The 24,497-nt window shown below is 45.0% G+C and overlaps 2 protein-coding genes across 8 annotated transcripts in view; one reads left to right on the top strand and one right to left on the bottom strand.

The window, feature by feature from the left end:
• The first annotated feature begins 4,732 nt into the window (after positions 1 to 4,732).
• Positions 4,733 to 5,884, top strand: Naa20a (N-alpha-acetyltransferase 20 A). The gene is made up of 6 exons (XM_076896218.1): positions 4,733 to 4,849; positions 4,961 to 4,985; positions 5,071 to 5,161; positions 5,335 to 5,464; positions 5,533 to 5,669; positions 5,750 to 5,884. Exons 1-6 carry the CDS (start codon positions 4,797 to 4,799, stop codon positions 5,833 to 5,835), a joined length of 522 nt encoding a protein of 173 aa, XP_076752333.1. The 5' UTR covers positions 4,733 to 4,796; the 3' UTR covers positions 5,836 to 5,884.
• A 1,859-nt stretch (positions 5,885 to 7,743) lies between these two features.
• The window catches only part of LOC143424221 (uncharacterized protein CG43867), an 88,904-nt gene continuing 72,150 nt past the window's right edge, over positions 7,744 to 24,497 (bottom strand). The window contains exons 3-21 of one of the 7 annotated variants that reach the window (XM_076896139.1): positions 21,674 to 21,736; positions 15,603 to 15,770; positions 15,146 to 15,331; positions 14,853 to 15,055; positions 14,155 to 14,386; positions 13,871 to 14,045; positions 13,530 to 13,766; positions 13,163 to 13,454; positions 12,819 to 13,092; positions 12,346 to 12,735; positions 11,859 to 12,077; positions 9,722 to 10,014; positions 9,290 to 9,623; positions 8,964 to 9,203; positions 8,764 to 8,900; positions 8,557 to 8,686; positions 8,266 to 8,475; positions 8,047 to 8,182; positions 7,744 to 7,972 (exon numbers count right to left, since the gene is read on the bottom strand). In XM_076896139.1, coding sequence (XP_076752254.1) covers positions 7,908 to 7,972; positions 8,047 to 8,182; positions 8,266 to 8,475; positions 8,557 to 8,686; positions 8,764 to 8,900; positions 8,964 to 9,203; positions 9,290 to 9,623; positions 9,722 to 10,014; positions 11,859 to 12,077; positions 12,346 to 12,735; positions 12,819 to 13,092; positions 13,163 to 13,454; positions 13,530 to 13,766; positions 13,871 to 14,045; positions 14,155 to 14,386; positions 14,853 to 15,055; positions 15,146 to 15,331; positions 15,603 to 15,770; positions 21,674 to 21,736 — 3,984 coding nt within the window. In that variant the 3' untranslated portion in view covers positions 7,744 to 7,907. Of the gene's footprint in view, positions 7,973 to 8,046; positions 8,183 to 8,265; positions 8,476 to 8,556; positions 8,687 to 8,763; positions 8,901 to 8,963; positions 9,204 to 9,289; positions 9,624 to 9,721; positions 10,015 to 11,858; positions 12,078 to 12,345; positions 12,736 to 12,818; positions 13,093 to 13,162; positions 13,455 to 13,529; positions 13,767 to 13,870; positions 14,046 to 14,154; positions 14,387 to 14,852; positions 15,056 to 15,145; positions 15,332 to 15,602; positions 15,771 to 19,810; positions 19,877 to 21,673; positions 21,737 to 24,497 lie in introns of those variants that run through there. The other 6 variants (XM_076896144.1, XM_076896143.1, XM_076896141.1 and 3 more) reach the window with 6 other exon arrangements.

The raw sequence follows: 24,497 nt of genomic DNA, 5'->3' as shown, positions 1-24,497 counted from the left end.
TTGTTCTAGAGATTAGTTTATCATCATTTGTTTACATTAGTAGACATGCAAGTATAATTTGAGCAATTTCTCATGTTACAATTAAGATACGAAAGATAAAGGAAACAGGACAAACAGAATAACTAAGAAAGTTGTTTTTACTATATTAATCAGTAAATTGATTGCAATTTTATTGTACTCAAAACTCTATTAAATATTAATGCTTGAACGCCACCAGAAATATAATATATTGAATGAAATATTACTTTTTTCTAGAAAATATTTAAGGGGGAGAGGCAGAGACTGCAATAGTGCGTGTTAATTACGTTTCGGTTATTAAAATTTTGTTCTTTTATCGGGATCCTTCCATATTTTTCTCATATGACGGACTATATTTTGATCAAAATGTAACCATATGAGAAAAGTGCTGAAAAAAAAGAAGTTTAAGAGAGCCATAAGCGCGGAAACCGGAACATGGTTAACACAATTTCTTTCGCAATCTCGATCTCCCTTGAGCTTTTTATAGAAAAATTACTTGGAAAGTGACACGTCAATATTCGCATTACACATATGTAATAACTAATTTCATATTTCTTGATTCGGTTAGAACATCTAATGCTACCAGTTGCATGATAGATATAAACGTTATTTTCTTCTGTTCAAATTGTAAAAATGTGTCTATATATTTGATTATCTGTCTGGAGGACTTGGCAGCATTTCAGGCGATTTTCATAGTATCATCCTACATGTGTGTTTTCTAAAACGATATCTCAAGTAGTATCCCGAAATGGAATTGTTACTGCTGTTTGGAAGCGATGATAGCAAATACCATTTCAAAGTAATATCAATTTATTTGTGATACACGATAGGGGAAAGAATATTTTTCAATGCGAAGTCAATCATATAAACATAATTTTTTAAACCGCATACTAGGAAATTTGTATAAGTTCATAATTCTATGAAAAAATAAGTAGATGTGCAACTTGACGAAAATTGTTTGGAAGCTTGACAGAAATAAAGGTAATATCTTTGGAAAATCTGTCAGAGTAAATAAGGTGTGTACTTTATTGCTAAACTAAAACCAATAATAACACTGTTCACAGTAGAAAAAAGACGACGATACGTCAGCCGTGCCTTGTTCCTACGGACAAAACCTCAGTGTTAATTGTACATACGCATATGCAGATTTCGTGCATAATTTTCATAGTTAAACCAGCGCCTACTATTGTTAGTAGTTCTTAAGATCTTCATTCTTCACTTTATAAACGAAACAACTTATAATTACGTATATGTAGAAATAATACAAATACTAAACACATGTCCTCGATGCTGCCTAATTGGTTATCGTAAAGTAAAAAGTATAGTCCAAACCGAAAGCAATTCTAGACTGATTAATTAACGAAATAATTAGTCGATGTACACATAAATTTTTCATTCCATTATCATGGGATAACTGTAGCAGTTAAAATTTGTGTTGTGATTCTTGATCGATGAAAAGAGTTTCAGAATATACGTGAACATGATTTTCATGATAAGATATAACGCTAAAAAAAAATCGGATAATGTCCGTGTTGGTATCGAACGATACCGATAGATATTGCCCGCGCGTTAAAAAGTATGAAGTTTCTGTAATACATAATCGCATTAAGGCATGGAACTTTCGAATATATCAATCTATACGATAGAACGCTGCGTCATCGAAATGTACGTACGTTTGTTGCATTTCAGTGCATTTATTAGGGAAATAATGGAACGCATGCAATTTATCTGCTTTGCGACTAGATGACAGAAAAAAGATGTTAAATCAAAATGTATGTATCGGGAATTCAATGATTTCCTATTCTTTATTTATATCGTATATGAACTTTTTACTCGATAAGAACGAATGCTCCGATCTAAATGCCTCTAGTCTTGGTTGTAAATCTTTTAACTGGTAAAGGCAACATTCTAATTATATTGTTAATCGTATCGATGACGAGACTAATTACTTACGAGACTAACTACGCGCATTGCGAAAACTGGAACGCATCGCTTAAATTTACTTAGTTAAACCGAACGAATTCGACTGTACGATTAATCAAAAAGTGTTAAAGCATATACATTAAGGTTTTACTGATACCGCATCGTGAGTAATGTAAAAACCGAGCTCTTCTTTATATATAAGAATATACGAAGTAAACAAGATGATGTAACATAATGCTAGCTGCATAATAACGTGTTTACTTCGTTATAAGGGCCAATATTTTTGAGATGTTTAACTGTGTTAGATTTAAAACGAAAACAAATACAACACATGGTACAATAAATGTTGAACACTCGAGTTTCATTCGTAATGGAAACGTACGAAACGGCGTAATTGAAACCGAAATGGGAAACCGAATGTTGTATTTATTACAGTTAAATATATTTACTATTCTACGATTACCGCATTAAGCATCCGTTATCTGTGCTGTACGAACTGCTGAATTATTATAATGCGTACTGTTGAAATTTGCACACATTTTATACAGCACACTTTTTAGCAGAATATCAGTATCGCATATGTAAGTTACAGGAGGAATGAAAAGCTGGTTGTGGTTGGTTGTGCTTCGGTTTCATTGCTTTTACTGCTTTTATAAATATATTTCTATAAGAAACAGTATTATTCAAGTATACTACATTTAAAAAGTAACTTTATTGCTGTCATTATTGCTGTCGTTAAATGTGTTTTCTTATACACTTGAATAATATCTTGTGTTTTATTTAAAGAACTTTTAGATTATATATATGTATAAGATATAACTATAGTATTTAAGAAATACAATGCTATATTTAATAAACGTAATGTAAAAACGATAGAAACACTAAAGCTATTACAATACTGATATTTGTAACATTAGTGTTCTGTATGAAAGGTGCTTGAAAGCTTTTTTTTATATTTGCGCATTGCGAGCGACTTTTAAAATGTGAACGAAATATTAAGAAAAAAAGAAAAAAAGTGGTTCAACTATTTTTTCAAATCGAGATTGTAAAACGATGGTCCTTTAGTAACCGCGAGGGAACTTTGTAAAGCTCAAAACGTAGAACACTGGATCGTTTCCGTGCGACGCACGAAACAAGCATGTTACACTTCATATTTTATTGTAGAACTGTTTTGCACAATTCGACATGTTTTCGACTACATCTTAAGCATGATCGCATATCAATGTTCACAGATATTATAGAGAAACAGGTGTAAATGAAGGAGTAACTTAGCGTAAGCTCTCAAAAATTTTCTGAAAAAAATACCTTGCTTCTGTGTATTCTTTTCTTAATGAGAACTTTAATAAAATTGTTGTTTTCGAACTATTACATATTACAATTCTCTCGTATAATTTATCATTCAATGTATTTGTTCGCTTATCGTTTAATGAAATAGTGATAGAAGCTTTTGTTAAAAAGGTAATATACATATACATATGTATAGATGGAGTATCAGACTAGTAGAACAGTTTGAAAATTATGTGTAGATATGCGTAATAGAATAAAGTTTGCATATTTTTCCATGTTTATGCAATTGCGGCGTAATTTGCGGTAAATATGTAATTGTGTCGCATATTCCGTAACACCGAACGTGTCAAACCAACAGGCTTTTAGATTATTGTTTGTAATGATTATGCTCTCTATTGTTTAAAACGAAGAATTTAGGAATTATATTAATTCCAGTTGCCGCAATTGGTAAAAATCATATGGTGTGACCAGACGACACGTCTAATAATTAGTTATTAATGCGTTTGATTGTGTGTGCAGATTTCTTGTGCCTTTTACTTGCGTGGACGCGCAAGAACATTGTAAAGCGACTTGATTTCCTTCGAGACCGACTAATAAACCAGCTTAAAAAACCAGGAACATAAGAGATATGACATCGGTAAACGAGAAATTATTTATTTGGCTATTATTAAAGTAATCATTCCAAAGCTAACAATTTTTGGGACAATGGTCACCAGCTTCACAACTGGAATGAGGAAGAACTTTGACAAATAGTTTAAATCCGCGTTTGTATTAAAAATTTGTATAAGTTTTAGCTATACGATGTATTGTAAATGAGTTTCTAAGTATAGTTTATAATGATTAGATTGTAAGAATACTTCTGTAGTTTGTAAATTGTTGAAAAACTCAATAAACGTCCAGTCATTGTTAATTAACCGTCTAATTATTCATTCACCTATCCAGCAATCTTAAAATGATCGATTTCAACCCTTTACAGGAGAAAAGCAAGTAAAACATAGTCCCGGTCACGTTGAAATAATTTTCGAATTCGAATATCGGCGCTTAATACTTTTAAATACGCCAATTCTTAGAATTAATGTCCTTTTTAAGAAATGACAATACAATAAAACTAATGAAATATACAAGAAATTATAATAAAACTAATAATATATACAATAGATTATAATATATTTGGTTGACTGCAATTTTTCGTATATTTCCCGCTTTAGAGGTAAGACAGAGAGAGAGAGAGAGAGAGAGAGAGAGAGAAAGATATATAAGAATGCTATTAGAAAGAATGAAACAGATTTTACCGACCCTACTCTGAAACCCTGGCGCTATCTCTGTAAAAAGTGCTCAAACTGGTCGCACATAATTATCGGCAGCGAAGTAAACTACTCAAGAACTACTAGCGCTATCTCTACAGAGAGTAGTGAAATTAATGCCCGATTAATGGCACAACAATGTTTTAACTGATCTCGTTTGAGATCGTGTGTACGAAATCAGTTTTAACACAAAAGTGACCAAAATTGTGCTCTTGAATCACGTTCAGAAAAATCTTACCCGATTCGTTGTCCTATATTAGAAGCATGACGACTCTCAGACCTTTCACGTGCAACGATTTGTTTAAGTTTAACAATGTGTAAGTATTAAAACGTCTACCTGTCATCTACCTCTTTAACTGGTCTTTGCAATTATAATTGAAGAGACACGTTGTTTGGAAATGTTTTCTAAGTAAGTTTACTTTTTGTAGGAACTTAGACCCTCTCACAGAGACAGTATCCTTTAAATACTATATTTCGTTACAATACACTGGTCGAATCATGTTTACATATATCTTTCTTAATTCTGTGCTTCATATAGTATGGACTCTCCTTTTACACGCACTACCTGGCGCATTGGCCAGAGTATTTTCAAGTGGCAGAATCACCGAGTGGAGAAATTATGGGTTACAGTAAGTTATTCTTACATATATACACGCACATGGGACTGGTACGTGTAACATGTTCTTAAGCCAATACGTACCTTGTCATTGTTAAATCATATAGATTTCTAATGATTCAGACATAGGAATGCCATAGTTAATGTAGAATCAAATGTTTTCATGTATTTAAAAAAATGTTACAGTCATGGGAAAAGCAGAAGGACAAGGAGAATACTGGCATGGTCACATAACGGCTCTTACAGTTTCCCCTAAGTACAGACGATTGGGTTTAGCCGCAATGTTAATAGATTCTTTAGAGAAGGTTTCAGAGAAGTATGTTAAATAAAAATATAAGTCGACATAGAGTATTTTCTATTCTAACATGTTTTAATTCATTGCAGGAAACAAGCGTATTTTGTGGATCTCTTTGTAAGAGTTAGTAATAAAGTGGCGATCAAAATGTACCAACAATTAGGATACATCGTGTACAGGACTGTGCTGGAATATTATAGCGGAAATCCGGATGAGGATGCTTTTGGTAGGTGATCTCCGTTGTTACGTTTGAAGAAAGTCTCCAAAAGTACAATAAAATAGTCAACAATTTGTTTCTTGTTTCAGATATGAGGAAGGCGCTTTCGAGGGACGTGAAGAAAAAATCAGTAATACCACTAACTCATCCTGTACGACCCGAAGAGATAGATTGAATCTGCGATTAAATACACTATTATTATTATCGACTAAATTTAATATATGAAATAAACAACCAGCTTTATAAAGTGCAGATCCGAGCAGTTTATTTTCTTTTTACTGTACAATAGTACAATGCTTCTTGCTTACACCGCTCGTGCCTTTATGCGTCGTTTTATGCGAATAAATAATAAATAGAAATCGTAAGGTGGTAGGCTCAGTAGAATATCCCGTAGACAGCCAGAGGATCGCAGGAGATTTCTACGATGATCTTAGCCTTTAACAGAGCTGCCCTCGTCTCTCGCTCTACTATATTTAGAAACTTAAGGCTAACGTGATATTTACAGATCGGTGACTCTTCTCTTTCTCTCTCTTTTTTTTTTCACTGCATCACGATACAAAGGTGCGAGAGCACCTGAATAGTAGCATTTCATTGCGTATTATAAAAATTAAAGACAAAATGTCGTTCTTGCATATCTTTGTACTGCTCCCAGTAATCTGAGGTTCGATCGTTTTACTCTCTCTTTTCTTTTTTTTTTTTTTATTTTACTTTATTTTTCTATAAACCTTCAATGCGCTAAACAAAGCCGTGCATAGAGTTTTAACTTTGTCTATTACTGTTTAGAGAGGCACAGTCATACTCGGCCTATCTCAGGAATTATAAAATTATAGAAGTCTTGTACGTTATTGCACGAAAGCCCTACTTTTCAACATTTTTTTATTTATTTCTGGGTACTAAAGAGAAGGAAGACATTTGCTAGTTACGTAGGACACGTCAAGCGAGTACAAAACTTCTATACGCGACGGGATCATCGCCGTGTATTTTTAATTAGTACAAAAATGTTGCACGTTATGTATTTCATCGCCAGGAACGATATACTAATTGTTAAAGAAAACGCGTTCCCATTTACATCTATTTGGTCGTGTCCTTATATAAAACGAACTTATTTGCTTAGACATTTAAATAAATAGAAAATATGAGACTAGCTGTTATCAAAATAACACGATAATATATAAGTTTCCGTTTTGTCACTTTCCCCGTATAAAGAGTCTCCTCTTACGATTGAGCTTTAATTCAATGGGACTTAAATTTAATACTGTCTGTACTTACTGCCTCAAATTGACTATATATTTCTCCGATTAGAAAATATAAAATATATCAAATGCGATTAACTGATTACAATCAAAACGGTCGTGTACGGTACTTTCATCGTTGGAACGCATCAGAATGATCGAAAGTGAGAACCTCTCGCAACATTTATTGCAACGACAGTAAGCACAGTTACTGTATTTCGCGTGTCTCGCGTGTCAAACGAAACTCGAGTAAATGAAAAAAAAACCAGCGTAATCGTTTTCACGTGCGCGTTCTTGTTTCTGTCGCTGCGAAACCAATTGCAGCCGATCATATACGTGTGTGGTTGCGGTTGATTTGGCAAGAAGTATAAGAATTCTTTCTCTTCGACGTACTCTCACATTTAAAGACAAAGGTATCGCTGCATCGCTCACTAGACCTCTAAACATCCAGTAACTCCGATTAGTTATTATATACATAGTATGTGATAGACCACTTCTGTTTACTTTACCTTATGCTAAACGTTTTGAATTTGGTATATAAATACGGTAGCAAAAAAGTCTCAGCACGATGCTTTAGCTTTTTTTTTCTTTTTTTTCCTTTTTTTCCTTTTCTTTCAATCAAACTGTTCGATGTAATTTCAGACATACTAATTTACTTTAGGCAGTGTTGCAGATCGTTTTCGATTAATTTCAGTCACCCACGTTTAAATCGCTGAACGTGGACCACAGAGTTCCTCCTGTTCGCTGTCAGGTATATGTACACGAAAATTGTTGTCTGTCAAGCATCATCTCTAATTTACACGAAACGCAAGTAAAGTTAACTATAGCGCGCGCACTGCTCGGCGCGTTTCTCAATTCACCGTTCTGTTACGCGGATCTTTATAATACAGCCTGTAGTACCTTTGAGTATAAAGTTAGTGCCTTGGCAGGATCAGACTTTCGTGAACCAAGTGCCGTAATTCCCCTGCTTTTTTCCCCCAATTCGATTCGACCAGTCTTGCTTTCTTTCTTCTCTTTAAGGTCTTTGGTGGTCTGGCGTCGATTTCAAGATATCCGGTTGCGTTGGAAGACAGCTTGAACCTGATTTAATTTTTTGTTCGATCAGTAAAAGAGGGGAGTAACACGCGAATACGATTGTACGCGTGTCTACAAACCAGTTGTGGGTCTTAACGTCGACTTTATGGATCTGTGAGACCCATTGCGGGTCAGCGTGTTCATCTGTGGGGTACCAGGTAAAGTATGTCCCAAGGCATTCATGTAATCGGCGATCAGCAATGTTATCTCCAGAATCTGTGCAGACGCGAACACGTTAATACTCGAGGATCCATGGTGGTCTTAATCGCGTTGCTTTAAGGAAGCTGGATGATACTTACTTTAGGCTTCGAAAGCGCGAACAGAAGCTTTTGTTCAGCAGCGCCTTCGTCGGGGCAAGCGACCAGCATGAAATCATCTAAGCATCCTCCGAACGTAACTATATTTGCGTAATTGTAACGGCACATTACCGCCATCGTTTGTAGCTCTAGCAGCGTTACGCTATCCTCAGAAACGGCTATCCATACGGTTATCGGTTCGGCTTGTTTCAGCTGTCGGACAGAATACGTAAACGGTTAAACAGCTTCGCATTTAATTTCCCTATCTGTAAAGAAATGGTTCGGTTTGTTAACCTTCGCTTGATACAGCGTAGCTCCGAAGAAAGGCCACTTTCTGGTGCAAGTTAGGTATATGCGAACACAGTCTAATACGCTGCGGCCTTTTAACGCGATCCATTTCTCTTGCAGCTTTTCCTGCAGGTCTCTGTAAGGGGGAATCACGAGCTTTAAATACAACTACCACGTGCGTTGAACGATCTCGCTGTAATTAGCGAAGCTTGCCTCAATTGATCGGTAGTGATGTTCGTCCGATATCGTATGGGATAAAATTTGTCCAAAGCTTGAAGAACCAAGTGATGCGGATTGCTTCCTGGCCCGCTGCCACGTGCTTTGTCGTTATTGTACTCTCCGAAATCGATCTACGATACCTTTCTATTAATAATCCTCGCTTATCAACGGTTTTCAGCGGCGAGAAGTCTTACCTGCGCCATTAACGAGGCAAGTTCAAACGCGAGCTCTCGATTCACAGGAAATTTGCCTTGCACGACCTGTTGATTCACTTGGTAGCACAGAAGCAGCCTCTCCCTGTCCGTTTCCATTTTGGCCGCCTGTCTCCAGTAACACCGCGACTTGTACGTTAATTGTATCACTCTGGTGTTCTCGAACTTCCCTGAACCCTTCTCCCTCAACGCGGTTTCCCATTTTGAGATTATATCGCAAAGCTGGAACGAACGGAAAACAACAACAGTATCAGAGCCACCTCCTCGGTTTTTTTAACGCCACTCGAGTCTTTTCTAGACGCACGTACCTTCGCTTGAAGATCGATGAAGTGCTCGAGATCCTTCTCGATCGGGTCGTCGCTGAATAACGTGAAGCCCGATTGATGAACGTCCCGGCAGCCGATCTCCTGGTTCAGGGTATTCAGAAACTCTTCTATCGTCGTGCTACCGTCGAAGCTTACAACCTGGTACGTGCCGTTCAAAAAGTGAACCGGTATCGCATGAGGCAGGGAATGATGGTAAGGATTCTTCATCAGAATCGAGAGTACTTCCATCCTGGAGGGTTTCACCTCCCTCCCGCCGTTCTGCAACGTCCTCTCCAAAGCTCTCTCGCAGTACGCCGCGTATTTACCGCATTCAGTTCTAATGGAGAATGGAAAATTTCGTTAAAAATCGCAGAGAATCCGGTGAAGCGCGTGAATCGTATGATTAAGCTTCAGATCCAAAGGCGAAGGACTTACTTGGTGTCCGCGTTTCTTTGCAGGTGCAACTTCAGGTACCACAGTAGCCGATTGTTCCTTGGCAGGAATAGAGAGACAGCGAGCGCGAGCAGCTGCCATCCCTGGATAAGAACGTACTGCGCGGGATTAGTTTTGCAGTCCAGAATCGTTGAGGTCGAGTGGCCCTGCATGAGCGGAGGACTGTGAGAAGTGGAGGCCGTCGATTGCGCGTCCGCATTTTCACCGCTGCCATTTGCCGCGGGACTTTGCGTATCGCAGGTGAACAGCGATTGCGTGGCGCAGAGGAGGAGCTGCTGCAATGGTATGCTGGCATACTACTAGATCCCTGGATTGAACCAGACCTAATCTACTACTTTCATTTTTTTTTCATTTTTTTATTCTTATCTATTCGTTTCTTTTTCATTCAATTCTCGTTTCTCAAATAAAGAACCGCGCTCCACTGTCCTCGTCCGTTGCTTTATCCTTTCTCTAGCGTCTTTACCTCGTCGGTACGGTCAAAGGAATTACACGATTCAAAAGAGCTTATTGGAGTTTTTCTGGTCGTCTACGGATTGAATTGTCTCTTAGACTGTTCAAGGGATACTTTAGGATTAGAAGAAAGTTCGAATGTCCCTCGGATCGGATGGGACGCTCACGATTCGTTACACGTCGTCATAATGTAATGCCTGTTAGTATGTAAGCAATCGAAATCGGACTGATTAACGCATAAACTCTATGTGTGTTAATCACATAAAACGCATGGACCGTAATAAATCGAATGAATTAAGAGAAATGTGGATGAGAGAAGCGCTTTTGTACTTTTTTTTTTCTTTTGGGCCATGTGAGTCTACCTTACAGCTCGAAGGCATGTTTTCTCTCGTTCGTTTCTTCTGCTACGAACGAATCGAGCACGCTCTTTCTCAGCGATACTTTAGAAAAATTGTACTCTCGCAACGATGCGAAGCTCTCTTCGGGAGTTCTTCGGAACCAATGGTATTCTACAATGGACGTTCGAATCTGTAAGGTGCTTCTAGCTGTTGCTGTTCTTCCTCTTTTTTTTTTCCCGCACCCACCCCCCTCGTACTTTTTTTTCTAAATCATTTTTCTCAATTAACCGTCTATGACCGGATAATCAGAGACTAATTTTTCTAAGCAGCATTCAAAAAACAGAGAATATATTGTAATGAGCTATCGAGCAAAAAAACGTACGGAAACAGAAACAAAAAACCAATCTAGTAAAAAAGATGTTTTTCTGTGTGTGGTTTCTTATGTACACCAACATACCATTCTGCAAGTGTGTGTGCCGCAGAACGTATTTTGACAAAAAGTCGCGGGATCGCGGATTCGTTTTCACCGGTCGTTTCATTAAAAAGACGAACGGACAATCGATCGACGATGGATCGGCAACGATGAAGCGTGATCAATGGAACAGACAGCGCGACAGAGTGATTCTACAGTGATAATTCCTACGGTGGTGAAATGAATTGTCGAAATATGTTCGGCTCACATGATCAGGGCATCAGGGTACAGGTGATCGGGTATTCATGTATAGATATCAAAAAGTACACAATAAAAATAAGACAAACTGAACACGACGATGTTCTATGAAGAGAGAAAAAAAACCAAAATAAGAATCGAAAAATAAAACGCATGCGATTTTAGAAGTAGCCTAGGAACAGCACACGTAAAGCAGCAAATGAAAATGAAATGTGAATGAATGTTAAAACTAAAATCTTTTCTTGTTAAAGACTTCGTCAAGTATTATTACTGCTATTATTATTATTATTACTATTACTGTTGCTGTTATTATACGCATATTGTTTTCACAAACAAACGGCAGCCAGTTAATTTATTAGTGATTAGTTACCTCGAGAAAAGGAAAAAAAGGGAAAAGACAACTAAACAGTTCACCGCTACGGTTCGACGAGATTATTTTGTATAATACTTGACTAAGCGTACCCAATGTACCATTTCTTTTGAGCAGAATAAAACGAGATTTATGCCTCGTTTCACAATTTTTCGCTTCTCAATTGTATCGCGGCTGTCAGATCTGTCGCGCGAGCGACAGCGTGTTTTTTTTTAAATTACGCGACAGTACGTTGACTGTAAAAATGGTACAGGGTCTCAGAGTGTTTGTTAAACAATAAGCAGGACTTACAACGCGCGCAGTACCCAGCGACACAAGTCTGGCGGCCTTTTTTACCTGTACGCCCAAACGGTGTTGAGTGTGACGACTTGTCTGCTTTACCAAGGCGCATATGAATTCAGATTGTAGTTCAGGCTGGTCTAGGCATTGCTGCAACGCGTTTTGCGCTAGTACCACATGATAGTCTATGCCTGCTTGCTCCACTGCCACCGACATGAACAATTGACAAGCCTGTGCGGATGGAAACGATAATACTGGTTAAAAAACGATATTCGCCGGCCACATTTCTTTCGGGTATTGTTTCGTAAGTACTGCAGTTAGTTTCGTCCACGGTAAATAGTCGTCAACTCATTATTCAAATAATGAATCACTGTGAGGTACACGTAATTATCGGTATGTCATTCGACCTCTGACGAAGCTGACTGCGATGCTAACGAAACAATGTCGAGATAAACACCCGAACATCTGATATCCTTTAAGCTATATGTATTCAAGCTACCTTGAAAAGCTTGATGGCCTCGGTCTGCAGGGCTTCGGATGTCAAGCTGGTCAGTGGGCTAGTGATGTTCTCTTTCGTGTGGAGCAACAGCGGGTGTCTCCAGAGGACACAACTGGGGTCCCCGTCGGTTTCCATTAATCGTTGCACCAGCTGCTCGTACTGAGTCCCCGCGCTGGGTCCACCTCCGGAAACCACTGTCAGATGGTACAGCCAATTATCTTTCTCTTGCTTGTGGGGCATCAACAAGTACGTAGGACCTTGATGAGTAGGAAAGATGCCGATCGTTCTCTCGTGAGGACACTCGGTGTCTCTCTCCTCGCTGTCGCTGTCGGACACATGCTCGACCTCTTCTACTCTAGCGTCTCTCATATTTATTTGACCGATAGGATTCTGGGAAGGCACGATGCAAAGTTTTGTAAGATTCACACGGTTCGTGTAATAGATATCGACGCGTTCGAGGATCGACGACTTACCGTATCGTTAGGGCACTTAAAGTAAAGGAACATTTTTCCGATAAGGACGCACCAGCACTTCTTCGCGTGCCCGTTCTTCACTTTCGTCAGCCATCCCTGTATCGTCGGCTTGTTGTCCTCCTTGCTGAGCAAAAGTTTCGTCGCGTTCCGCCTTTGTACGTTCTGTAGAACCCTTATCCATTCCTCCATCGTCGCGATACAGTCCGCCGTTAAATAGTACGTTTTCTTTCCGGTCGCGATCTCGAACGTGGCAGCGCCCTCTGCCCTGTTTATCCTGTCGAGAAAGACCGGAGTCTTGGCGATTTCGAAAGAGGCAGGGGAATGTTAAGTTGCTGGACGCTTACCTGCACACTTCGTCCAACACGATTTGCCCTTGAGGTTTTCGGTTTACGTCGTTCTGACTCTTCCAGTAGGTGAGCACACCGTTCTTCAACACGAACCACCTCTTTCTCCAGGTCTTCAATTTACCACCGAGTTTCGCCAGGTGGCCAGTTTTCTCCAAGGACTCCTGCCGCTTCGGGCTTTCACCGGAGACGCGCATCAGCAAGCTAGGCATACTAGATTCGAGGGAGGTCGAGCTGAGCGCGTCCGGAGGTATCGCGTAGTCTTCCGACAGGCCAGACTCCAGGGACGTGTCTGGGAATTGGACGAGAAATTGAAGTTGACGAGTGCACGCGATTTTAGATACGTATCGACGTTTGAAATGCTCACCACGTTTCACGCTTTTACTGGGAGAGCCGCTGGAGCTCCTTTTGGCGGGGCTAAGGCTGCTGGTGGTTTTAACGCTCTTCGACGGGCTGCTACCGCTGCCGAGCGACGAGTCCGTGTTGTCCGACGAGCTGTTGGTGATTCTGGTGTTGGTCTCCGTCTGATTCGGGTGCTCCTCGCCGTCCGAGCTGTCGTCGGAACTGTCGCCAAAGGGCATGGACCTGATTTGACTGGCGCGTCCTGCGCAACAGCAAGGGGGCGATCGTGACTGTACGTCTAACGGTTATCAACGATAGAAACGCGAGGTTCAAAGTCGATATTTGGAGAAGATAGCGTGGGCTTACCCTTGACCGTAGCGTAGACTGGAACGGAAATGTCGCAGTAGCCTTGGGAGTTGTGCGCCATCAAGTTGTGTCCTGTCGCCTGGGAATGTTTCGACGAGCTGGTCGTGTTGGTCATCGTGGAAGGCGCGGATTCCTCGTTCGTCGGTGGACCGATGCCAAGCCCGCCGTCCGCTACCTATGGAATTGAGAAATGTGAGTTTGTTTCCTTACAAATAGCAACAGCTGGTCGCGGGTACGCGTTGAACGCGGTTTCGTGTGGGCTGCAATGGATCAACGAGCTCTACCTGATATATCTTGGCCTCCCAGCTTGGAAATCGATGCAACGGCGGTGTGGGCGGTCGCGGGCCCTGTGCCCCCTGTGCCCAATTCATCCCCTCTCTACTCGGCGTGTAGATCTCCGCGTAATCGTGTACAGCCTCCGAGCTGCCGCTGTCTCTGCTCGTCTCCGAGACACCGGGTATGTTCGGTAGCATCACCAGGTTCTCGACCGCCGCCGCGAGCTCCTCCGATAGCAGGCTAGAGCGGAAAAAAGAACAGCAAGCGTAAAACACGGAACTAATCGTGCCAGCGTACGCATTTGATAATCGCTTCGACGGATACGAGTGCAATTAGCGAAACAGCCCCGTGACAATCGTTCGTGCCAATATAAGAAGGGAAAAAGAAAGAACGGACGTGAAAATAATGAAAAATAATCGCTCGGTCTCGTCCGAAGGCAACGGAGAGGGAAGTGTACGGCACACGGGTCGACAGATCCCCGCAGGAAGTCTCAGGACGTTACAGGGTACCACAGTTTCGAGAGTCGGGCGCCGCTATCACGTCGTGAGACCTCCCAAGGAGAATCGAGACACATCTACGCGCGACGCTACAGCCAGAAGCGGAAAAAGAAGCGATCGTTTTGCGAGAGAACAAGCCAACAAGCGTCGCTCGACGAACGGAATTTTCCTTTTTTTTTTCTTTTTTTCTGCGCAACACGAGATTCTACCTAGAGTCCATGTTGGTGGTAGCGATCCCTCGCTGTATGGTCCCACAGGCGGACAGATGTCTTCGATGCTTGGTGCCGGCTTGCGGTTCCGCTACGGCGCTTTGCACGCTTTCCGGTACCGCTTGTGGGGTCCCCTCCAGGCTCTCCGATCGCCTGCGTAACGTGGTGTCCACCTCCAGGGACAGAGATGCCCTCGTCGGTGCCTGAAGAGCGAAACGATTCGATTTAGTTCAGCGAATCCAATTTAAAACGAGAGTAATTCCAAAACAGAGAAAGATAATTTGAGAACTTACAGGTGGTTTCAGGCCGATGTTGGTTATGTGATTCCTGAGCAGTTCCAGTTGCTGGTTGCACTTGTTATTCTGTTCCCTCAGGTGCTGGTTCTGCTGTTCTAGTTCCCTCAGCTTATTGGTCACCCATTCCTTTATTCTCGCGGCTTTCGCCTCGACCTGCCTCGCGTCTTGAAGCCGCAACTGTTTCTGCGCAAGCAATTGATAATCGCTCGTGAATCGTCGGTTTATCTAGAGATCCGACTCTTGATACGAAGAATCGTATTATCGCATTTTTCGCGACGCCTGACGCGTCAGATATACCGGTACACCGATTCTATAAAATCGTTTATGAAACAGAATGCTTTCCCCGCGGAAAATTCTTGGAAACTTTAAACAGCTTCGAACAATCCGTAACTGTGATTCACCGTCGATGTGAGTTTCAGGATTTAGGAATATTTGTCGCGGTTATTTCTATCACCTGTTCTTCGACCTGTGTCTCTAGCTTCGAGATGCAGGCACAGCGGACATCCTCGATCTTCTCATTCTGCGTACCGGAAGTCGACGGCAGCGAGTGCGGTGGAGAACCAACGCCTGATGTGCTCAAGCAGTATTCACCCTTCACTAGCCGCTCCTCCATCATCCGTACCTGCAACAGATCGACACGTATTCTTCCAACAGTTGTCACAAAAACCCGGATCCAACGTCGAACAATTATCCTTATCATTCGGTTCATCACCATCCAAAAACAACCCGATACGGACCACCAAACTCACTGAACGTTTCCCATGGAATCCCTCCTGGACGAGACCACCGAACAACCTACTTTACGGCCACGAAAAACTGCGGCTATCGTGAATTTCGTCGGTTTGAAAAGCGTCACGCGAGCGTGACACGTTTCCGGTGCGGCCGAAGAAGCATGCCAGCCCTGAGACTCGTGGCGTGGGATCGTCGAGTAAACAGCGGTGACAAAACGTGCGGGGGGATAAAGAGAAAGAGGGAGGGAGCAGCGGGGAGAAACAAGAGAGAGGAAGATAGAAAGAGGGAGAGGGAAATGGGAATGGATAGAGCGAGAAGGGATGAGGGTGAACGAACGGTTTCGCGTTGCGTGTGGACCTCGTGCACCCCTTTTCTGGTACGGTGGCGACAGTCGCTCGTTTCGCAGCAGCTGTCAAAAATCGATATCGCGTTCTACGCAGAACGGATACGTGAGCGCACCAAGCCAAGCGTCCACTAAAGCGGCAAAAGGGGAGAGAGAGAGAAAGAGAGAGAGAGAGAGAGAGAGAGAGAGAGAGAGAGAGAGAGAGAGAGAGGTATCGAGAAAATCAATACGTCAGCGGGGAAATCCTCCGGCCGAATGTTTTCCTTATGGCGGCCGCGTGTGTGCGAATGCGGTTCGCGAGGCCGCATCGATCACCCTGTACGTTTTCACGTTCATTGTCGTCCTTTCCTACGAAACGAGAATCGCGTGATTACAACCACCCTTCTTTTTCTTCCTCTCATTTTATTACTTCATTTTATTTTATTTTACTGCAGATCGTTTATCTTTTTTTTTTTATCGACACGGCGAGAGTTTTGCGGATTCAGTCGCGGGGGTGTTCTCGAGAGGATTGAGACGGAAACTCGTACGACGCGATCCGAGGGATAATTGGAGAAAGCTACGGTATTCCTGCGCGATGAGTAACAAAGCCGGGACGCCACATGAATCGACTCTGGCAGAGCAGTATTAATAGCACCGTCACTTCACTCAGAATTATCTTTCCAGATATCCGAGCACTCTTCCAGTCCACCGCATCGCACTAGCCTATTTCACTGCAAATCACATCGAGTCACGTGCCGCGACCCTATTCCCACCCGCTCTACGATATATAACCCACCACGCGTGATCACACCTTCGACTCTAAATGCACCTCGTTCACCTACATCCAACCCCCGCGCAACCCTCTCCCTCTCTCTCTACCTTCTACATATATATATATATATACACAGAAAAGAGAATCTCAAGTAAAGAAACAAGAAAAGAAACACTGCATCGAGATGCGATTCCTTACCAAGGCTACGAGTGGCCATGATAGCCGATAGGGAGCTAATCAGAACCAACCGAGGACCCTTTAAAACCTTTTGTTTCTCGCCTGGAGGACACTCCCGCACAGAGAGAACCGGGGCACGGGATCTCCCCTGGCTCGTAAACCACCACCAGCGGAACAGGGCTCTCGCAAGGGCGAGAAGGGGTGCGCACGTTGCCGGTGATCGAACCGAACTGAAAGGAACCGATGCACGTAAACTCTTCGGCCTTTCCTACGGCCGATGAGTCACGTTGGCTGTCGGCCAATGGCAAAATTCGTAGCGGTCCTCGTGTACACAGACGCGGCACGCCAGGGGTGAGTAGCAGCCGAGGCCTGACAGCCGACGACAGACAGTCCAGCCTCGGTTCAAGAGCAGTCGTCGGACGATCCGCACAGCCCGCCACCGTCCCGGTTTACGGATGGAAAATCGGGCTGGACGATTGCGATCTCGGCTCGAACACTGACCGTCGAGCGTCTTCAGATTTATCGACCCGCGCCGCGTTTCTATCTCGCAGGCCTGCGCCCGTCGACGACACGCGACACGCTCTGCGATGAACGATCGTTCACGGGGTGCCTTATGGCGATGCTGATTGCTGCATGGGAGGGATGAGCATTCCGAGTGAGGATTGGTGGGTGTTGAAGTAGATTCGCCGAGGAGGATCGTGGGAGTAGCTGTTGGTGGGGTTCACCGGGCTCCTGCGAAATTAAACAGGGAGAAACCGAGAGATTCTTTTTAATCTGGTAATTATCGTACGACGGAATCGGGAATTTTCAACGTACCACAGGTTCACTGAATTTCAGGGGTGGGGAAGATGAAGGAAGAGGACGGACTTGGCATCGGTCGTCGGTGCTGTTTAATTCACAGGCAACGACCGAGGTACGCCGAGTTCATCACTCGATCGAGCGACTATCCGAAGATTTATCGATTCGTCTTGCGCGCCCGAGGAGGCGCGGACCTGAAAGCCAAACGCTGCGAAACTAGAAATAGCACCGCGTTGGAATAATCGAATCCTATCCTATCGTTGATCTACGAGAACGGTCGTTCGAGTGCTCTCTGGGAAACAAAACTTCCTCTTCTTGGAAGACCAGCTACCAATACATTTATTCGAAACTACGATATTTCTCAAGCTGTCTGTATTAATGAATTCAAAGCAGATATTACAAGCGTTTCATATTCGAAGCGTTTTAAAAATCCCGTACGCATACGGGGTCTCGGAACTTGCGGATGATCGCATGGCAAGGGAGGGCCACTTTGTTTGCCCGTCGAATAGGGTGGATGGATTTACAGCGGGGAACGAGAGGGTTCGACTGGACGAGCGGAAGACTGGCTGGTCCCCTTATCTTTCGATGCTGGTCCAGCGCACGTGCGCGTGCACGCGACTAAACGGTATCACCTCGCGAGGGGTGCGGCGTCGAATCGCTGCTGGCTTCCCGCCAAAAGCAGGCCCGTTAGCGCGCGCTGTACATGCAGAAACATTCATTCAGTCGCGATCGTCGAGGGAACGAGCCGCGAAAAAAAAGAGCAGGGAAACGAAAAAGAAGAGAGAGAGAGAGGGAGGGAAAGAGTGCGGCTGACTAAATGGATCAACGACCGACGAACGCGTGAGAAACGCGTCGTCGACTGAAGGGCTCGACATTGTCCGCTGTATCGCGTGAGTTGCGCAAGTTTTAACGTTAACGAGGAATTGTCGGGGACCAGAGAGATCGAGATTCGTCGAGTGGAAATAAGTTAAACGAGAATCGTTTCAAAGAACGCTGCACTCTTGGCAACGAGCGTGATAAGGAAAATGGTTGCAGATTTTCTCGAAGGTTACGTAAGGAACGCAAACTCCGCGGAGGTTAAACGATGGAGAGCTACGATCCGACGACGGCTCTCGTAGAACTCGGTTCAAAGGGTAGCCTCGAAGAATCTATCCGCGCAAGGGGTCTGAAACGAGGCGAAACAGTAACATTGGAAACAGTCCGGCGCCACGGTTGCTTTGAAATATTTAAAGGAACTGTGTGCGTGCGTGTGCGCGCGGGGAACGTCTGCGCGCACCTTTATTTTGTTCGCCGGTGCGGGTGCTCACGGGAAACGGGGATTACTCACGAATTGGCCGTACGCCAATTCTATACGCGACACGTCCCGTCAAAGCGGGTCGTTAAGTCGAACCAACGTCTCCCTAAGTTTCTCCCTCGGCTCTTCTCCCTAGCCTCGCGACACTTCGTGTCGTCGCACTCCTCGATCCCGCTCGCTTTAATCGCGATCAAACGCACTGACACTCGTCAACTTCCATTAAACTCGAAAAATTACCTCGACGCACCTTGGTTCCTCTTCCCAACTACGCGTCTGCTTCGTCGATAGTTAAACAACGCATCCGAGGGAAGTACGCGAACGTAAAGAAAGCAAGCGAGTCAAGTGTCGAGAGGGTTAACACGAGCCCCTTGAACCAACCAAGACTAACAGTTTACTCGAACGGAATAACCGCAAAGAGGAATGGCTTCGTCACCCGTGACCTCAAAAACCACTCGACCCAAAAGGCTAAACACCGAAGACGACTCCTCGAGAAATCGATGGAAGACCCGAAACACGGAGGCGCGAAGTTGCGGCCTGGCCGGTGACGGGGTGGACTGGTTGGTTTACCTTTCATCGATGTCACCTGCCGTGCTCCATAGTTCTCAAGAACGCGGTGGTTCGTCGACGAGACTGGCCACGGTCGATCCTCCCCTGCGTGATCGAAGGGTGGCCGCGGATGGACGATCGGGGGACCGCGGATGCACGTGGTTACGCGAACGCCCGTTCTTCTCAACCGGATTTCGAGGTCACAACAAAACGACGGTCTTGCCCGCCGGTCGCACGGCCATATTGTCGCGGCCTCTGTCACCCTCCCGCCCCCGCGGTTTCGCCACCTCGCGGCACCCCGCGTTCCGTCCATCGGCGGTTCCAGCTGGTCGCCTTCCACCCGTCCCGGTGGCCTCCGTCTTTCTCATAGAATGGGAAAATCAATGAGACCGTAACACATGCGCCCTGATACCCCGGATCCTACGGGAATACCGACTGAACTCATCTCTCTGGAGCTACTACTTGGTTCTTCCGTCGGGATAAACGGAAGACTTCGACTTTTAAATGGACACGCATCGAGATTGAGAGAATTCTGAGGATATTGGTAACTTAGGGGGTTGTTACGGTACGCGATGACTGTGGAGTGAAACTGGGTCAAGAATGCTTTTCCTGCTCTACGAATGGATGGTTTCGTGGCGATCATTGTGCACTGTTCCGTGTACGAAAGGAGCATCGACGTCGATCGAAGTGGACACGCGAAACGGATCGATGAAAGTGTTCGTCGGTACCTCGAAGGGTCGATTGTATCAATTAAAGAGATACCAGGTGGAAGGTCGGAAAATGGTCGTTTCAGAACGGTAATTGCCCACAGTTGGTACAGTACGGTGGCAGGAAATCGTTTATGGAAATTCGAGTGTCCGTCGGTAAGGGCCCAGGCAACGGGGGTAGAAGGTCGAGCGAGAAAATCGATGAGGAACTCGGTGGAGACGACAGTATACGGGCACCCAGCTGCACCCTCCAAGTCGACGCCAGCCTTCCTCTGGTCGGTAACGCAGTATCGGTATTTTCACGTGGAACTTGAGAGTTGTATTTTTCTTTTCTCTTCGCCGTGAAGTTCGACGGAAATAAACAGCTGCTAACACTTCGTGCGATGCATGAATATTCGAACGAAGAAAAATGATGTAGTGTCCCAGCCGGTGTTACGTTATCGTTCCGTAGATGGAGTGTCGAACAGGAGGTTTACATGTTCTCGAGCGTTTATTAACGTATCCACTTTCCATATTCCACGCCGCCAACTTATGCACGAACTGGTAATTAACCTGGATTACTGAATCTTAATGTTTCACGGTCTAACTGGAAGTTGAAATAGCCAGGTGGAAATCAGGGGCAAGGTTCCTAGAAAAGGTCAAAGTGCGCGTAGAGCTGCAATGCAACGTTTCGCTATGCCACTCTATTGATTAGTCAAAATAACGCGAGTCCTTTCGTTTCGCTAAATGGTGAAACCGGATTGTTGATGTTAATACGATCTTCGAAGCGGAATCGCGAGATTCACCGCGATGAAATTGCAACGGAACACCAGGTGCACAGTGTCCTCGAGGTGAATGATTAAAGGAAACGTCGTTACCACTCGGTAAATAAATAATTTATCCTTGATGCCTTCGGGCTAGTCGATCGCGCGTTAATCAAAGACAATCGCGTCCCGTTAAATTACGAGGTGGCTTAATTATTTACATCGGATCGATTGGACATTGGCAGGCGGCGGAGGCGCTAGCGCGAAACCGATTTAACGGGACGTGTTTCGATTTCTCTCGGTGGCCTGAATGGGTTGTTCACGGGCTCAAGGAAACGGGCAACGAGACGGGAATCGAGAGGATGAAAAACGCGGAGGAGAAGAGGTTTTCCCGTCGATGACGAAACGAAATGGCGATTGTAATTTATTCTCACCTTGTCCTCCGCCTCGTCGGCCCGGCCCTCCGCTTCCAACACCCGCTGCTCGAGCTCCGAGAGCTGAAACAGAGAAAGAGAAAGAACAGGATTAGTTACTTAGTACTTCTGTGTTAGACGCTCGGCATCGCTATAATCAAACTCTCTCTCTTCCATTATTTTAATGCCTTGGATGCCACGTCGCCCACGCCTATTATCGGTTCTGCGTACGTGGTTGCAAATGGACAATGCTACTCGCTACAATTTCTGACTGCGATCATCCTGGTCCATTAAATACGGCAGTCAGTTCGATAGTAAATACGCAGCAGTTTGGTAAAATATTGCACGATGCTCGAACATTGAATAACCATCGACATAGAGTCCAAATAGAAGAGACGTTGATAAGGTTACTCGGGGGCGCGTATATTGTCCTCGAACAATGAACGGCTGGCGTCCATCGGCACGCATGTCGGGATTCAGGGAGCGTGTACGGGTTCTACCACGATGTTCTCGCCAAAAAAAAAAAGAAAAAATGAAATATTCATAATCCAGCGTCAGCAGGCACGAAGCATCGTCGACGAACAGAAAGGGGAAGAAAGGGGCCGCGATATCTCGCGTCATCTAATTTTCCTTCCAGCGGGGAAACTTTCATCCAACTTGCTTAAGTCCATTGCCCAACGCCTCGATGCCCGGCTGACGAGAGTTTAATGGATGCCACGGACTCGAGCGGCGCCGCGAAGCCCCCTTGATCCGTCAAAGATTGATACGGTCACCCTCTCGAGCATCCGACATTTCCGCCCCGAGAATTGATTTCATCGCGATACGAGACGCCCCGCGCGTTTCCCTCGACGAGTCGAACATTTTCATTTCATCTTTCACCGATAAACTCTATTTTCCGCCGCGAAGTCACCTCCGTGGGAAGAGCGAGCTAACCCTCTTGGTCAGCGTTCCAGAGCGCTGGCGGCCGCGCGAAAGGAGCCGGCGTTTTTCTGGCGCGCGGACAGGAACTATTCGTGGAAACTAGTGGGTAATTCATTCGATACGCAGGCGTGATTTAAGTCTCCACGGAATTAGCAGGGTAGCCCATTAAGTCAGCCGTGGAATCAGGCCGGCTCGTTGACTCTTTCCACCGTGGAACCGGCTTAAAAGTATTCCGTGGTTGACCCCCGGGACAGTATGAATTGCTCTTAAAGCCGCGCCCCGACCCGTATATTAACCTCCGTTTTAATTAATCACCGAGCGTGCCCGAGCAGCACCGAGTTGCCCGGCGTCCGCGTCGTTTCGCGAAACTTGGGCGAATTCTCGCTTGCGCCGTATCGTTGGAATTCCCTCGTTCGTTCGACCAGGCCACCCCTCCGCCTCTTCCTCCTCTCGCTCTGCCAGAAATTTATGCCACGGCGAAACTGTTTATGCAATAAGGGCCGGGCGCCGATCAAATAACCGGCGCATTTATCGCGACGCGTCCCTCCGCCAGCCATTAACGAGAGAACGATTCATCGTAGCTGGTAATTGACGCGGTGAAACGCGCGAGAGACCATACGCTGGGAGTGCGAGGCCATTGTTACCGCGCGATCGAACGTGCCGTACAGTTTAGCGTACACGTGTATCGACGCGAGCTGCACGAGTGTCGAAGAGAGCGATCGATGCGTCGATGCTGATTGATAAACGATCGGCGATTAATGGGACGGTAGCGTTTCACTGTTTCGAATGGACACTTCAACCCCCTCTCGACGGAACCGGTTCGTTGGAGCGAAGGCCAGGGAATAATCAGAGTGTAAGACGAAAGCCCTTCAATTACTCGGAGCAATTTTTCCGCGGATACAACAACGCTCGTGGGCCAATCGCAGTGATGAAAGATGGAGAGAGGGGTTGGTCGGGTGGCTGGCGGCGCGAACAACCGCAAAACGCTGGTGATGGGGGTGGTAGAGAGGGCAAAGGGCGTCGAACGACCGCGAGACGTTCGATACAGGGTTGGTCTGCGGGTTGGACGGAGCCGCGTGCGTGAGAATTCAGCCACGGCTCGCGAAGAAGGCTCGATGGAAAGAAGCTGAACAGGCAGCGTGCAGGAGGATCTCGTCAGGAGGGTGCAGTTAGCAGCATCTGGCGTTTGAGAGGGAGCGAAAAAAGGGAGGGACGAGTCGGGAGGGTGGACGTATGAAAGGAACGGATAGCAGGCGAGGGGAACTGGAGGAAGAACGAGAGAGGTAGCGAAGGAAACGTTCCTCGAAACGGGGTAGGCGCGGATTTCCTCTGACGTTCGAGTCGCGGCTCTACTCGAGAGGAAAGGACGTCCGCTACGAGGGTTGAGGGTTGTACATTAGCCGCAAACGGGATACCCGCTGGATCTCTCAAACTGTCGTCAACGCTTAAGCTCCTCGCCTCTCCCTCCGTCGCCTAGCGATTCTTTCGTGATTCGGCAACGAACATGGCAATAAGGGTTTATGAAAATCGTGGCTTCCGCCCACGCGTTGGTACCGCGTGTGCTTTCACCATGGATGTGTCGCGCAACGAACCCACACTTATAGGGGTTGTTCGCAATCGCCGCGTTAAAGCATTATAGAACGTTTCGAATTGTCGCGGACGCGATTGAACTTGACTGGTTGGTGAAAGGGTTTTCAAGTTCCGCTGGAGAAGGCTTCAGGTGAGAGAGAATGGGGTGACGTCGTCGACGATGATACGCGGTTGTATGAAAAGGCGGGGTTATTCGCGATGCGAGCGTCGATCGTTATCGAGCCGTCTCACACGGGTAGAACCGGGAACGCATTCGTTACGGGGTCTCGCGCGTACTTCAGGTCTCGATGGAAGTGAACAGGTGGCGCGAGCACAGAGGGTTGCGAATAGGGGC

The sequence above is a fragment of the Xylocopa sonorina genome, chromosome 6 (assembly GCF_050948175.1).
Source record: "Xylocopa sonorina isolate GNS202 chromosome 6, iyXylSono1_principal, whole genome shotgun sequence".
In the NCBI taxonomy this organism is placed as follows: domain Eukaryota; kingdom Metazoa; phylum Arthropoda; class Insecta; order Hymenoptera; family Apidae; genus Xylocopa; species Xylocopa sonorina.
This window is presented reverse-complemented; position numbering and strand designations above follow the sequence as displayed.

Coding starts and splice junctions, on each gene's coding strand:
- Naa20a (XM_076896218.1), top strand. CDS start 4,797: ATGACGACTCTCAGACCTTTCACGTGCAACGATTTGTTTAAGTTTAAC. Junction 4,850..4,960: donor TTGTTTAAGTTTAACAATGT/GTAAGTATTAAA, acceptor TACTTTTTGTAG/GAACTTAGACCCTCTCACAG. Junction 5,670..5,749: donor TCCGGATGAGGATGCTTTTG/GTAGGTGATCTC, acceptor TTCTTGTTTCAG/ATATGAGGAAGGCGCTTTCG.